At 37.0% G+C, this 12,558-nt stretch overlaps 1 protein-coding gene across 2 annotated transcripts; it reads left to right on the top strand.

The window, feature by feature from the left end:
- Nucleotides 1-747: 747 nt before the first annotated feature.
- Nucleotides 748-7,172, top strand: gvin1l2 (GTPase, very large interferon inducible 1-like 2). Of its 2 annotated transcripts, XM_005169708.6 has the most exons (5): nt 748-814; nt 1,169-1,246; nt 1,759-1,808; nt 2,034-2,116; nt 2,269-7,172. In XM_005169708.6, exons 4-5 carry the CDS (start codon nt 2,062-2,064, stop codon nt 6,804-6,806), a joined length of 4,593 nt encoding a protein of 1,530 aa, XP_005169765.2. In that variant the 5' UTR covers nt 748-814; nt 1,169-1,246; nt 1,759-1,808; nt 2,034-2,061; the 3' UTR covers nt 6,807-7,172. The 2 variants fall into 2 exon arrangements, with proteins under 2 accessions (XP_005169765.2, XP_001341795.6); XM_001341759.10 differs by lacking the exon at nt 1,169-1,246.
- The last annotated feature ends 5,386 nt before the right edge of the window (nt 7,173-12,558 follow it).

Here is a 12,558-nt window from a genome sequence, read left to right as displayed (position 1 = left end):
CATTTCGCTGTTGCTTGTGCTACGCATTACTATTTGAGCAAGAGATCTTATTTCAATTATTTGATTTAAATAATAATAATTGATATAATGCAAGTCTATTTCTGCTGTTTTATTGTTTAAAATACCAAAGCCAGCAACATCTGCAAAAAGTCACGTTTAAGCCTACCCTGAGGCATGTGTGAAAATTCTTTTAACCTACTTGTCCCAAGGTGATTATTTAGTGCACACAGGTGCACAAAAAGTTATTATTTTTGTCACACAGGTGTTCAATCAGAATTAGCAAAAATGTATTTAGCTTTTCTTTTTTTTTTTTCTTTCTTTTTGCTTTCTTTCTTTATTTATGTATTTTTTTGTTATTAAAATTAAATATTTCTGTGAAATTATAAACTTAATAATAATTAACTTAATAAACTTATAATAATAATTAATAATAAATAAATAATAAACTTAATAATTGGTTTTATTTGGTAAATTGGTAAAAACAATGTTAAATGACACTTGATTTGTTAATTTAAGTATAATTCTCTTATATAATTAATGTCAATGATCACAGAGTCACGTTGCATTGTGTGGGCTGAGTTATTTGGTACTTTTTCTGCTATAGGGGTTGTTGCTTTGTGTGAGTGTGTACGTGATCAAGTACTGCTTGTGCGTACATACATAATGAACAGGGTGGAGCAAATTCCACAAAAGCTGACCTTATCAGTCTCCGGGCCCATATAAAAGCCAATTGTTATAATCATGTCCATGTCAGTTCTACATAATAACAGCACAACACACAGCTGAAGGACAAATAAGTTTAGTCAAGTTTAAGGTAAGATGATTTTTTTTTTTTCTGGTCACACTTTACAATAAGGTTCATTATTAATGTTAATTAATGCATTTACTCACATGAACAAACATTAAACAATACATTTACTACTGTTTTTGTTCATGTTAGTTAACGTTAGTTAATGAAAATACAGTAGTTCATTGTAAGTTCATGTTACCTCATGGTGCATTAACTAATATTAACAAGCATGTACTTGGATGTTAATATTGCATTAGTAAATGTTCAATTATGATTAATAAATGCTTTACATGTGTTTTTCATGATTTGTTCATGTTATTAAATGCCTTAATGAACCCTATTGTAAAGTGTTACCTTTTTTTTCTTTTATTACACAAGAACAAAGATGATACAGTAATGCATCATCATAAGGTATGGAGTGCATCGATAACAAGGAGGACCACTGAAAAAAATAAGGTTTATTACCATTTTAAAAATTTAATAAACTGGAAATTGTATTAGTGTCTTATCATAAATGCATACTTTGCATTAGTTATTTATTTGCTATTATTTTTTTAACTACATAGGTAAAGAATGATGCTGGTATTTGTGGTTTTACATTTATGGTTATTGAATTACTCTCTAGTGACTGCATAATCCTTGCAGAGTAATGCAAATGCATTGATTTTGGAAAATTAGCTTTCCATCTGCATAGCTTGTCATGTGCATACTTATGACTCTATGGAATGCCGGGAAGAAGAAAGATGCATGTTAAGTAGTTGAATGAATGACTTTGCTACCAACAAAATGTATTTGTCACATTGACAGTTCAGTCATCAAATAAAAGAAAATATCAGCTGTGTGATTTTGATATACATCCTGATAAACGTACAGTTAGATTTTCAACAGTATAAAAAAGTATTAGCTTAATTTTGTTCCCCCAATGCAACGTGCATGTATAAACAGCTTTTTTGCAATGTGTTTCTCAGATGCCATACCCTCAATCAGGCTATGAATATCTAATTTGACCAAAAGACAGGTATGTATAAAATGCATTTGTGCATCAAAATGAATTACATAAAGTCTATAATTAATTACTTGACAAAATGTAAGGTAGTCCATGCATTTTGTATGTGTAGTATATAGCATAACAATGTTTTATTATTATTATTATTATTGTTGTTATTTGGTTGTTTTTAGTGTCTGAAGCAAAAAGAGAGATATAATTTGTATTTGCTGATCAATGTCATCTTTGACATTATAGCTAATAAACGAACAAACATCCGAACAAAATGTCTTTACATCGGAAAAATGTTCCAGACCCAGGGCCCCTTACTACTAAAATAGGTGAGAATCATATTTCAGCAACCAACATCCCATTGTTAAACCTTCTCAGAAATTGTTAATAAAATAACTTCTATTGCTTATTTAAAAAAAATATAGTGATATTACTAAAACACTAACACACTGGATTCATTCCTCCCACATCTCTCCCCTAGTGTCTGAAATTGACAGGGACAAGCATATTTTACTGTATATGCTGGACCTGCACAGGGAAAAGGTGGCACCTCTGGATCTGACAACAATGCTTTATGAAATCACTCCAAGCACTGAAGACAACATTCCACAGGACCCAACAGAGCTCTCAAAGTCATTCCTCCGTCGACTGTGGCTTTCTAATCCCCAAGCCCGTAGCACTTGCTGCAAGGTTGTAGTAGGAGAGTACGGTTTGGACATGGATGAAAATTCACAATGTGCTATCAATCCTTTAGATCTTGTTACCGTCATCTACATGACCACAAATAGTTTCCTACAGCAAGAAATAGCCCAACGAATGTTGCAGTCCAACTTTGCAGTACCTCTGTATCTTCCACCTATTCACCCAGAAAAGAAGGGAACCATCCTCTTGAGTCCATTTAGAGGTGTTCTCGGAGAGTGGAAGTCCCCTTCTGAGGGACCTACAATGAAAAACATGGCAAATTCCAGGATGCCATTTCTCTCTGCAGTAAGGCTAGGCAGCTGCAGTGTCTCAAAATCTCGAGTACTCAACCATGTTCTTGGTGGACCACACAAACTAAACGAGTCCTTCATAAACTGTGGTATGAAAGGAGGGGAGCTGCCTCGAGTTCTCTCAGATGGTCTGGTGGAGGTATGTTGGAACTTGCCATCAGGAGACCATCATGAAAGCGCCTTTTCTCGCCCTGTGCTTGTAGCTAATCTGCGTGGTGATGCAGCTAACTATGAAAAACAGATGAGTCTTCTGTGTTACACATCTGCAGTCCTTATTGTTTTTTGTGAAAGTTTTGGTGCCGAGGAAAGAGAATTGCTTGTCTCATGGAGAAATATTACTAGCCACATGATTATAATTGACAGCTCAACATCAGTAAATGATGGACAGCAGAATGATAATGAGAAAATGAAACACAGATTGGTGAGGGATTTAGAACTGCCTGAAGGGACAGTGCTTTATGGATGGGAAGGTAATGAGGATGAAATTGCTAAAAGTTTAAGAGATGTTCTGAATCGTTTTATTCCATACCTGCACACCTCAAGCCTTGTAGGTACTGCTGGCATGGCCGATGACCTCGACATTAATGTTGATGAAGATGAGATCTGTCGAACGGCATTCGGTGAAGTTGAAGAAGTCCTCAGTGGAATCGAAGATGGAGTGTCTACCTATTTGGAAAACCAACTGCCCCTACAGGGTGATGTATGGAAACAATTGTGTCATGTGGAGAAAGTGGAAGCACGTCAACAGCAACATGCAAATCAGAACTTAATTGAGGAAAAGGAAAATCTCATAAAACAAATTCTTGAATATAAATTAACAACAGCCATGAAAGCTTTTATTGAAGCAGTCTGTTCACCTGAAACAAATAAGAGGGCATATTTCCTCTCTTGGATGAGGGTGAAACTTGAAGTTATGCAGTTGGAAAAGCTGTCCCTTCTTAGGGAAACAAATCAGGAACAAATTCAAGAACCCTGCATTGGACTTGAGCATTTTCTTAGAGAGATGGGACTGGTCTACGAACGATACTTCCGTAGTCCGAACAGTGACTTGTATGACATGTTCCGCTTACCATATGTAGGTGCTGAATTACTCCTGTATGGAGTTCCCCTTGAGCTCTATGATGGAAATGCCTCAGTATTTCCCCTGAACTGGGTGTACAGTGTTCTTTACGAATTATACAGGCAACTGCCAAACTTCAGTCGGATGAGAGTCTTGACAGTCTTAGGTTTTCACAACTCCAAGAATGCAGAGATTGTATCTTCACTGTTTGGTGTCAACTTCCCAAAGTGGGGTAGAAGGCAAATCAAAGGAGCATACATGCTTCTCCTCAGCCTGCCAGACCACTTCAGAATAAAAATGGACTGTGAATTTCTGATGGTGATTTGCACCGAAGGTTTGAACCATCCAACAGAGCGAAATTTTTTGCATGACAGTGAAATGGCTGCCTTTGTCAGTGGACTGAGTGACATCACACTAGTAAATTTACCAGATGCGGGTCAGGATGAAACAAGACGCAACCTTCAGATTGCAGTCAATGCTCTTATTTTCACACAAACATTGGAGAAGAAGGCTACCTTTCATGTTATGTCTGAAGGAGCTGGAAAGGATGGACAAATCATGAGATATGCAATTGATGTACTGACTAAAGGACGACTTCTAAATATGTCTCAAAGAGAAAGAGTTCTCACAAGTGAAACAGGAGACCTATGCCATAAATTGTCACCTGGGACTTCCCAAAATGATCAAGTATACAGTGATGCAGTTCTCAAGCTAAAGAAAAACCTTTTGACTATTTTCCATGAAAAGGCAACAAATGGTCTGCCTACCTGTCTGGGTGCATTTATGGAGCTTATGTGCAATTTGTGGGAGTTAGTGAAAAGTGGAAATTTTGCTATGAAGTTTGGTGACACAGGAGAAGCAGATCCCATCATTGGCCTCTGCACAAAACTTGTACAGGGAGAAAAGCACCTCAGTGATCAACTGGACCATTGGGTCGAAGGATTGGAAAATCACATAACAGAGTTAAAAGAAAATGAACAGAATTTGGATTCAGATGCAATTATTGGAATCTTGAAAAATGAAGCAGCTAGCCAAATCAGCGTAGAAAGAGACCACATTAAGGCAAGCCTGTGGGACTACCTTAGGCAGGAGGATATTGATATTTCCCTAGTGGAAAATTACAAAGTAAACCTTCTAAAAACAGTAGATGTCATTCAAGAGCAATTAGCATCTGATGTTGGCCAGAAACTTGAGTCTGCAACCCTTCGCCATGATATGTCGATTAAGATGCAAGCTTTGTTGACATCCCTTGAGGCAGCCTTGGAGGTAAAGTTACGTTCACTCTTGCAGACCTGCAAGAACAACAACTGCTTAATTGAAGACAAGGAGCTTGAACGTGAATTTGCTAGTGTTTGGGAAGATATTCCATCCAACTTGAGGGAACCCCTTCTTGAAACACAAGAAGTCCTTACAAGGATGGTGGGTCAATTAAAGGAAAATTTAAGTGGACGTGGTCTGAGAAATCAAAACATCACACTCCACAATGCAAACCAGCTCAATGGGTTTGAGGTGAGGACTGCACATTTTGCTCTGAGTAGTAGAATGAAGAATTCACTGAAGTACAATAGAAATGTGGCACAAAGATTTGCCAATAATTTGATTGAAGACTGTGATGTGAGAATCTCAGATAAACTGAAGCACAAAGAGAGCTACTCTGATAGCTATATGAGTGAGTTGCTTGCAATTGTCGACAAGGGTCTGGAGGTTTTAAAAAGTGAGAAATTTGCAATGAGTCCCAAATTTGAAGTGGATATCAAAGGATACATCTGTAGTAAAGCAGCACGGTCTTTTCAAGAGGTGCAGGATGTGCTGCTCGGGGAAAGACAAATTAAAGAGACTTTCCTTACTGAGACCAAGGACAGACACATGCAGAATTTTATACATCAGTTCCGAAAGAGGTACCAGTGTCAAAAAGCTGCTCGATCTTTCACCAATCTGTGCCTCAAGCCAACTGCCGAAGATTTCATTTACAGCAGCTTGGAGAGACAGATATTTTATGATATGCTTAGTAAGAAAAATGCACATCATTTTAGCTCACCAAAGAAGTTCCACTACAGTCTTCTTAAAGAAATGCTGGTAAAGGACAGCTTTGAGAATTTCCATGAGTACCTTAAGTCCCATGAGACCTACAGCCAGAAGAGTATTGATAATTTTATCAAAGCTCATTTGTCAGGTTCTGTTATGATAGAAGACCAAAGGGAACAGCGAATGCACCAGATCTTTGACTGGGTGAAGAGGTGCATTACTCAGTTGTCTGAATTTAATAGTGGGGCACAAATCAATGTTAGAACACTACTGGAAAAAGTTTGCATCAACCTCGAGAGTCTGGGAAAAATAACTATGCCAACTCAAATCTTGCAGCAACCTTTGTTTGACATAAATACACACCCTGAGCACTTCCTTGGAAGCCTTCAGGATTCAGTCTCTGAGTTGACCTCGTCAATAGCTAAGGAATTTTTGGAGAATGAGGATGTCATTGAAGTCCCTGATAACCTCCCCAGTAAACTCCAGGACATGGTGTATGAAAGTGTGAAGGGTTGTAATAAGTTCTGTCCTTTCTGCAAAGCTCCATGTGACCTAGATGAAAAAGATCATCAAGTGCACAAAGCTGCTGTGCATCGCCCTAAAGGTCTGGTCTGTTATACTGATGCCAACTCCACAACACTGTCCCACAACACCTGCTCAGCAGATATTACAGGGCCAAACCAGTTTCAAAACAAAGACACAGGGGGCAAGTCTCTGCCCTTTAAGGAGTACCAGTCCATCTATCCAGATTGGAGCATTTACCCAGAAGACCCTAGTAATAATGGGGCTGCCGCCTACTGGAGATACGTGTTCATGAGGTACAATGATAGGTTTGCTCAGGAATATCTTTGTGCACCTGCAAAATTGCCTGAAGCATGGGGGAAAATTACTCAGAATGAGGCACTAGAGAGCCTGAGAGAGGCCTTTCAGATTATAGACTGATTATGTCCTTTACCAGCATTATTATATCTGTGACCAGATTTTTTATTATTATTTTTATACTGAAGCAAAAAAGGCTGCTTATACTACTATATAACTTTTCATTGAATAAAACAGAAAGGTAAAATTCTGATTCATCACTTCAAAGTTGAGATAAGGATTAATGAACTCTTTCTGGTCATGTTGCATCTTCTAGTAGGTTTACTTATTTGTATTTTTTAAATGTTTATTGTAAAAAAACAAGTTAAATATAATTCTCATTATATTTCGACAATCTCTGCCTAGATGTATGACAGTATGGTACTCCCCCAATACAAATTTTGCTCTTATATATAAAGTATTTTACCAATTAAATGATTTTAAAATCTGTTTTGTTTGCTCTTACTTCTTTCTCTTTCAAATTCATATTAACATTATGTTCATTCATTAATTTTTTATTATTTTTTTGGGCTTAGTCCCTTTATTTATTCTGGGGTCGCCACAGTGAAATGAACCACCCACTTATCCAGCATATGTTTTACACAGCGGATGCCCTTCCAACCACAACCAATCACTGGGAAACACCCATACACACTCATTCACACACATACATTGCGGAAAATGTAGCCTACCCAATTCACTTGTACTGCATGTCTTTGGATTGTGGGGGAAACCAGAGCACCCGGAGGAAATACGAACACGGGAGAACATGCAAACTCCACACAAAAACAAACACCAACTGACCCAGCCAAGGCTCGAACCAGCGACTGTTTTGCTGTGAGGCAAGCTTTAAATTGTAGATTTCCACAACATATTTTTCAAAGTAAAAAAATAAAATAAAATAAAATGAAAAATTAAGAATATTCTAAACATAATTTCTAAAAGGGTAAAAGCAAGCATGCTTAATATTTAAGACTCCTATAACTTTTTTAACAATGCAAATTTTTTAGGTCATTTTAATCTAAAACATTCACTGATTATTGATCAAACAATTTCTTGGGCAAAGAAGTTCCTTCTTCAACTGGTCCCTTTTGTCTTTTTAAAGTATAGGAGTTCAAATTTCATTAAACTTACATATATGTTATTTATATTTGTGAATATAGAAAAGCAATTAAGGACTTACTGCACCTGTCAAACAATCAATTCTATGTGTAGATCAAAAAATGACAAACAATGAAGTAACTAGAGACAAAAAGGTGTATGCTTAAAAAAAAAATAAATAAATAAATAAAACATGGAAAATATTATAGCTAGGCAATGACCATGGACAATGCTATGATGAAACGCTAAAACTTTTGAAAATGAGAGCCATCTTGATTTGGAGTGACATGACCAAACCATACCAAGCATTAATAACTATAAATGTTATTAATAGGAATTCCTACTGCTGTTTTTACTCTTTTACAAATTATACACTCTTCACAAGTCATCTGTTTAAAAAAAAATAAATAATGTCCTATGATGCTAAACCACTAGCTGAACACAATGGTATTTTTAATGTATTGTTTATGCAAAAAGTTGTTTATATTGCAATAATTTATTGTGTACAATAATACATATATTAGCCTACACATACCATTAATATGCCTGTTTCTTATATTTGTGTCTATTTACCATAGTCCTTCTCCCCCTAATCTGAAATAAACGTTCAAATAAACGTTAAAAACGTCTAAAGTAAATGAAAATGCATCCACACCAATCGAATATCCACACATTGATCAAAATGATTACATCCTACATCTCTAGACGATTAAAACATTACCAGCAGTTGAGTCATTCCACCACAAGAGGTCAGAATAATCATGTATTATTCATAGCGCGTTCACCCACAAAGGATCTGCGTTCCACATACAGGCCATTAAACTGTATGCGCATTCATAAATGAAAGTTTTTCAACAAACCACAAAGCTTTAAAGTCTTACAGTGTTATTTCTTAAAACTAAATATGCATTAAAAAAAAAAACATCATTTATAGAAATTGGGACATTAGAAGGCATTATGACACTTAGAAGGCAACTTTAGTGCTTTATGATCAGTTCGGCTATCTGTGATAATAACAGACAAAGAAGGCTAGCACAACTATTTATTAGAGTTTGTACTTTGGCACATCATTATAAGCTGGGGTTCTCACAAGGGGTTCTCAATCTCATTTCTAGAGGTCCAATGTCCTGCAGATTTTAGCTCCAACCCCAATCAGATACACATAGGCTAGCAACTAAAGCTCTTACTTGGCTTTCTAGAAACATTCTGGCTGGTGTGTTGAGGCAAGTTGCAGCTAAAATTTGCAGGACACAGACCTCCAGGACCAAGTTTGAGAACCCCTGCAATAAACTGTAAATTTCGGGGGAAAAAATTTGTTTGTACAAGATCACGTTTAGGACATTTTACTCAGATTATTTATATGACTTTTTATATATAAGATCTAGTTTTTATTTGTTATTCATACTCTAATTTGGACACATTGAAGCTTTTTCTGAACAAACAGAGCTACGTTATTTTTACATTACGCACTGAAACAAACAAATGGATGCATAAAAAAGAAAGTTAAAACCACTGATGAGGTTTAATTCAAATAATTGACAACATTTAACACGAACATGAACATGTATTATTTTTTATGAAAACGTGTGATTTGGAAATATGCTTTTGTTTAAATCAATAAAACATTTTTTTATTAAAATCTCTCTCTCTCTCCCTCTCAAATAATCACTTCTTCTATATATTGTTTGTACAATATTATGAACAAGAGATGAGACAAAACTTCATAAGTCAATGCATTAAATAATAGATTATGCATTAACTTTGTATTATCTCATATTTGGTTCTACTCTCTTTGCTGAAATGTGTGTGCAATATGCTTGATTGTTAGAAAAGCACTAGGAAATGCCTTTAAAACATTGTAGCATTCTGTGTATGAAATAAAAGTACAACAAAAAGTACAACCTTTAAAATCCACGTTATCCTTGTTCACAGCATGTCCAGCTTCTTTTGAACCACACTTCATACACCTCTCTGCCTCTCCCTCAGCTCTGTTTTGAATGCGCAGCTCCTGGTAATAGAATTTCAGACATCAAAGGTTGTGCAACACTGAGCCCTGTTTCTATAATACAATGTTCAAAGTATGAAAGAGCAAATCAAATTCTCAATAAAAATATAAAAAGATACCATTTCTGAAACTGCGTTAAAGCCTAGTGGTTTAATCTCTTCAAGTACCATTCATCACAACTGTATTATTTTATAATAATTTGAATTGCTTCAGGGTTTTTAAGCAAGGGGGTTGGGGGTATCATTTATAAAATAATAAATGTAATTTTTGTCATAAAATGTTATATTATCAGCTAATTTCAAACTTTATGGGTAATTATCTGTTAAGTATTACATAACGCGTATGTGTGTCTATCTATCTAGTCCTTGGTTGAAATCAGCCAACATGGGTATGGATTCAAAGCAGGTGACTGAATGTTGCCAGGTGGCCAATAAAATTCTGCAGGGTTCCTAAATTACCTTGGGCCTTCTTTGCATACTAATTAATTCCTTGTTTATGCTAAGATTCTTGGAAAAGTGTACATTGTAGATGACTTGACCGTATATAATATGTGTATCAGGATCAGTTCATGCAATTAAAAATGCCATCAATTGCATATTATCGGATAAAACTGAGACACTTGACGACCACACATGGATCTCCATCTGGAGAACAAGCAAGAGGAACCATTGAGTGTCTTGGATGAGGTTTTCAATCCAATCTCAAAGGAAAAAAATTAAAGTGACACTGCTGTTTGGAATATTACCTTCTGTAAAGAGTTTGCATGAAGCTGTTTGTGACTTTAAATATTCTGCAGTTTATAAGTATCAAACTACACAACAAATAGTCTTGTAGATTAAAGTCTCCTAAGCATTAGTTTCCTAAAGAAATTACCAGTGGCGTAGCGGACGGGCCCGCAGGGCACGCACCGCGGGGGGGCCCCGCGTGATTAGGGGGCCCCACGTCGTCGCGATTTTTAATAATTGAAAATCCAGGAACCGCAATAATCAAACTCTTGGGAACAACTGTGGTCGGAACCAAAGTTTACAGGTCTGTGTTCTCTGAACTCCGCTCAGGCGGTGGACTACTTCATTCTGATTGCTTGCCGCCGAACCGCGTCATAGCCAATGAAGACGCGCCGCTGTTTCTCGCCGCCGGTTCTCGTTAAAAAATGAATGACTTCTGGCTACTTTGACGCTCTCGCCGCTTTCGGTTTGTGATCGCTCCTCAGTTTGTGAAGGATTCCCCGCGTTGTCACGCCACTCCGCCTCCTTTCCCCGCTCCTCAATTTGTGACATAGATATATACACTAGATATCGCATAGGGACCCTGAGCATGCGTCTATAGCGCCGCCACATTGGTACAGTGCACCCAGGACAAATGTCATTCAACCGCACTAGTCAACACAGTGTTATTACGTGAAGATGCTGGACTTAAGCGCTGTCTACGAGTGTAGTAACGAGCAAACAAAGAAAACAAAGCACAAAGGCAGAACATTTCATAGGATTAAGTTTTTTACGTTTTTGTATGTTTTGAAATTTGTGCTTAACAGGTAACGTTATTGATAATATATCTATAGTCACTTACTGCATTCACCATAAGGCAAAGTAGCACTAACTCGCACTAAACACTCGGTTTATGCTAGGTTTGTTGAATAAATCAGCAAACAATGCAAAAGAAATATGACAAAGAGATGCTGTGGTGCCAGAAACTTGTATTATTGTCGGCTAGCGAACGAGTCGTTCATAACGGAGATTCACAAACAAATCGCTCCCTCCGTCAGTATGAGAAGTGAAAGCAGGAGAGGAGGTGTATTTCAGCACACGATTAGATCAAATTTAACAGGGAGGGTGAATAGTACATTTCTGTACACACAAACACAAGCTTTTTGTCAGGAATGCCCGTGCGATAAGTGATCCATCAATGTAGAAAAGTGATGTCAAATAAAAATTTTCATCATTAAAAAAAATGCATACTAACATCCAGGAAAACTCCCGATCATAGACATATGTGTATTTGTGTATATCTATGTGTATATTCCTCCCCCCCCCCCCCTTCAACTGGGGGCCCCGTCGGTGATCCCTGCAGGGGGGCCTCCGCATTTTGCGCTACGCCACTGGAAATTACTTGATTCACATTAACAGCAACATTACTTTCACTCTAATTATTTAGTTGGTTTGTGTTCTCAACATTGTGTCGTGAAGCAATTACTGAAATTGTTCAAATTGGTTCTTATTACTGAAATGAATCGCTTAACAACTGTTTTCAATCAACTATTTAAGGTATATTTTAAGAAATATGATTAAAAAAATGGATTGAGCTTGAAACCCACCTCTCCATATGCACTAGACACCTTCTTAAAAGCACCCAATGTTTCTTGGAAAACATTGTGCATTTCTGAGTGTGCTCCACACAGATGAGTGGGCTCAACAAATCTCCTGTAAGAGATATACCCTCTCCCTCTCCATATGCACCAGACACTTTCTTATAAGCATCCAATGCTTATTTGAAAACATTGTGCAATTCTGAGTGTGCACCACACCGGTGAGTGGGCTCGATAAACTACTTGTAAGAGACATACTCTTTCCTTCTCCATATGCACCAGACACTTTCTTATCAACACTCCACGTTTCTGGAAAACTTCTACCATCTATGACACACTTTTTGTTTATTGTATGCTCAGAAAGAAAAAAAAAAACTTTACTTCAACTTGTCATAATCTTCGTATGCTGCTGCTCTGACAATTTGAAC

Source organism: Danio rerio, chromosome 15 (genome assembly GCF_049306965.1).
Source record: "Danio rerio strain Tuebingen ecotype United States chromosome 15, GRCz12tu, whole genome shotgun sequence".
NCBI classification, from domain to species: domain Eukaryota; kingdom Metazoa; phylum Chordata; class Actinopteri; order Cypriniformes; family Danionidae; genus Danio; species Danio rerio.
The sequence above is the reverse complement of the archived record's forward strand: the minus strand, read 5'-3'. Positions and strand labels throughout refer to the sequence as shown.